Here is a 2,500-nt window from a genome sequence, read left to right on the forward strand (position 1 = left end):
ATACATTACAACAAAAGCAACCTAATTTTTATTGAAGTGGGTCTCAAAATAACAGGTTTATAGAATTCAGACTTTTTATTAATAATACTCAAGAAGCATTCTAATAAAATTATGAAAAAAAAACATTTATCATCTAAATATGTAAAATCTTAAAATCAAGATTTAGATTACCTAACAATCTCTTACTTCACATATCTCTTTAAAAAAAAAAAAAACTCCCATAAAAGATATATAACAAATAAAAAAATTGATACTCACCCATCACCATCTAAATTTATCATTGTGTCTGCCAGAACAGGAACTACCAGACCAATGGATGGTTTTTCTGTACTAAAATCTATGCCTAATAAACAATCTTCTTCAGTATCCTGCCGTCCCATCCTACCCACCACACTCAAGTACCGCACACGACCAGCGTGTTGTGACTCCAAGCGGACAGCCTAGAAGAGAAGACAATATTGATTATAAAATAATCAATAATGAAGCATATATATATATATATATATATATATATATATATATATATATATATATATATATATATAAACTGTTCATACGTAAACTCTTCTCATTCAAACAGCAAGTTGAGTCATATCTATGAATATGAAATTAATATCAATCCCATGTTTTAGAGAAAATATAGTGTTTCCTATAGTATTCTTTTGTGGAATGTCTCTACACATAGATGGCACAACAAATGCTTTCCTACAAAGTAGTCAATTAACCCACTGCTGCCGGGGAAAATTAATAAAAAATGGGGAAAATGCTGTGCTCATTTTCTATATTTTTTGTGAAATGTCTGCCCATAGATGGCTCTGCTAGTGCTTAGCCACAAAGGAGTCAATTAGTAGAACTTGTGACCTCACATGATTTGAATTGGCGGGAAAAACGTAATTTTTACTTATGCTATGAATATCGATGGTATTATTTTTATTATAAACTTTATAATTACTATAATGTTATAAACATTAGTAACAGCAAAATAAGATCACGTAAAATATATTCGTAAATCAAAGAAAAGGATAAACGGGCGAGACAGGCAGTACTCGTAACTGGCTCATTGGTGACTTAGTACAAGTGTAGCCATCTTTGTGAAAAACAATCAAACAAGCATTGGGTTAATAGACCTTGTGACCTCACCTGATTTTACCCTTTTGAGTTTTTGGAAAAAAACAACAACATAATAACTCTCAATATTGATGCTATTTTATATAATTATAGACATTATAGTTATTATAATGTTATTGACATTCCTAACAGAAATAACACATGAAAGAATATATTTCCGTTAAACAAGAAAAATGGTAAAAAGTTGAGATAAGTAGTACTAGTGATTGACTTAGTACTTGTGGAGCCATTTATGTGTAAAGACAATTAATAAAGTAAGTTCACAGTGGACATGGCATGTATACAGATGCCAGCCTAAGAGGCAACAGTTAAAATACAGCAACTAATTACATCTGCATTTGTAAAAGCACATTACTTTTGGTAAAAAAATCTATAAATGCCCAGTACCTCTAAAGTTGACTTCTAACAATTACCATGAATCTCTAATAAATAGAAAATATAATCATTTGTGAATACCCTTCATTGCAAATTATTCAATAAAAATATATTTCAGAAATTCTCACCATGTGAAGTGTGTCCCCTTGACAGAGCAAGTGCAGCATCAACTGCAGGTGTGCCTGGATATCAGGAGGGGCTTTGGTTGTCCGTCTTCCTCTACCCAGCTGGCATTCATTTTTGGGTAATAGTACAGCAAAGCCTGCAGTAGCAAAGGAATTACTGATAAATACCTTGTAAACATTGCAAATGATGACCATGCTTTTATCATATATCATGAATCATGTCAATGTTCCCAAAAAATTATGTTCACCAATATACTTATAGCTTTGTATCAGTTATTAACAGAGCAAATGTGGATAGCATAACAGAAACAATTTGCTAAGCTTTTAATGATGTATGCAGACAGTATACTGAATTTAAAAAACTGAAATTTAAAACATTAACTTCATTTTTCTACTTCAAAAAATCAAGTCAATCATTTTAACTATTCCTGCTTAATGACAAAGTGGTTTACAAGTTTAAGGATCTTATATGACTATTATACACTCCTGCATTTTACAGGCTGAAGTGGACCTCCTCCTGCAGAGGGTTACGACCTGTCCTTTGCATACATTCAGGATTTTCATAGGGTAAGCTTTTAAATATATGGCAAGCCATTGTAGAAGCAATTGTGCTTAATTTTGATGATAACAATTTAAAGCCAATTTGAATAAACCTAGCCCACAAGATTGAAACTATAACATTGCTAAAATGGGAGGAGGGGCAGCTAAAAATGACTCAGGGACCATGGCTGCATGTAAGTAGTTAAACCATGATTTCAATGACACTATATATATATCTTATCCAGTATTCCTGTTTCCTAAAAGATAGGTATCAGATTGTTTTTTCCTATTTCAACTAAACAGATAAAAAGTCTAATACTATAAAACCAAGG

General features: G+C 31.8%; 1 protein-coding gene across 1 annotated transcript in view; it reads right to left on the reverse strand.

Moving 5' to 3' along the window:
- Window positions 1–2,500, reverse strand: part of LOC125028219 — a 198,610-nt gene that overhangs the window by 194,782 nt on the left and 1,328 nt on the right. The window contains 2 exon segments of the mRNA XM_047617618.1: window positions 259–440; window positions 1,632–1,765. Of these exon segments, the coding sequence (XP_047473574.1) occupies window positions 259–440; window positions 1,632–1,765 (316 nt within the window).

The sequence above is a fragment of the Penaeus chinensis genome, chromosome 8 (assembly GCF_019202785.1).
Source record: "Penaeus chinensis breed Huanghai No. 1 chromosome 8, ASM1920278v2, whole genome shotgun sequence".
Taxonomy (NCBI): Eukaryota; Metazoa; Arthropoda; class Malacostraca; order Decapoda; family Penaeidae; genus Penaeus; species Penaeus chinensis.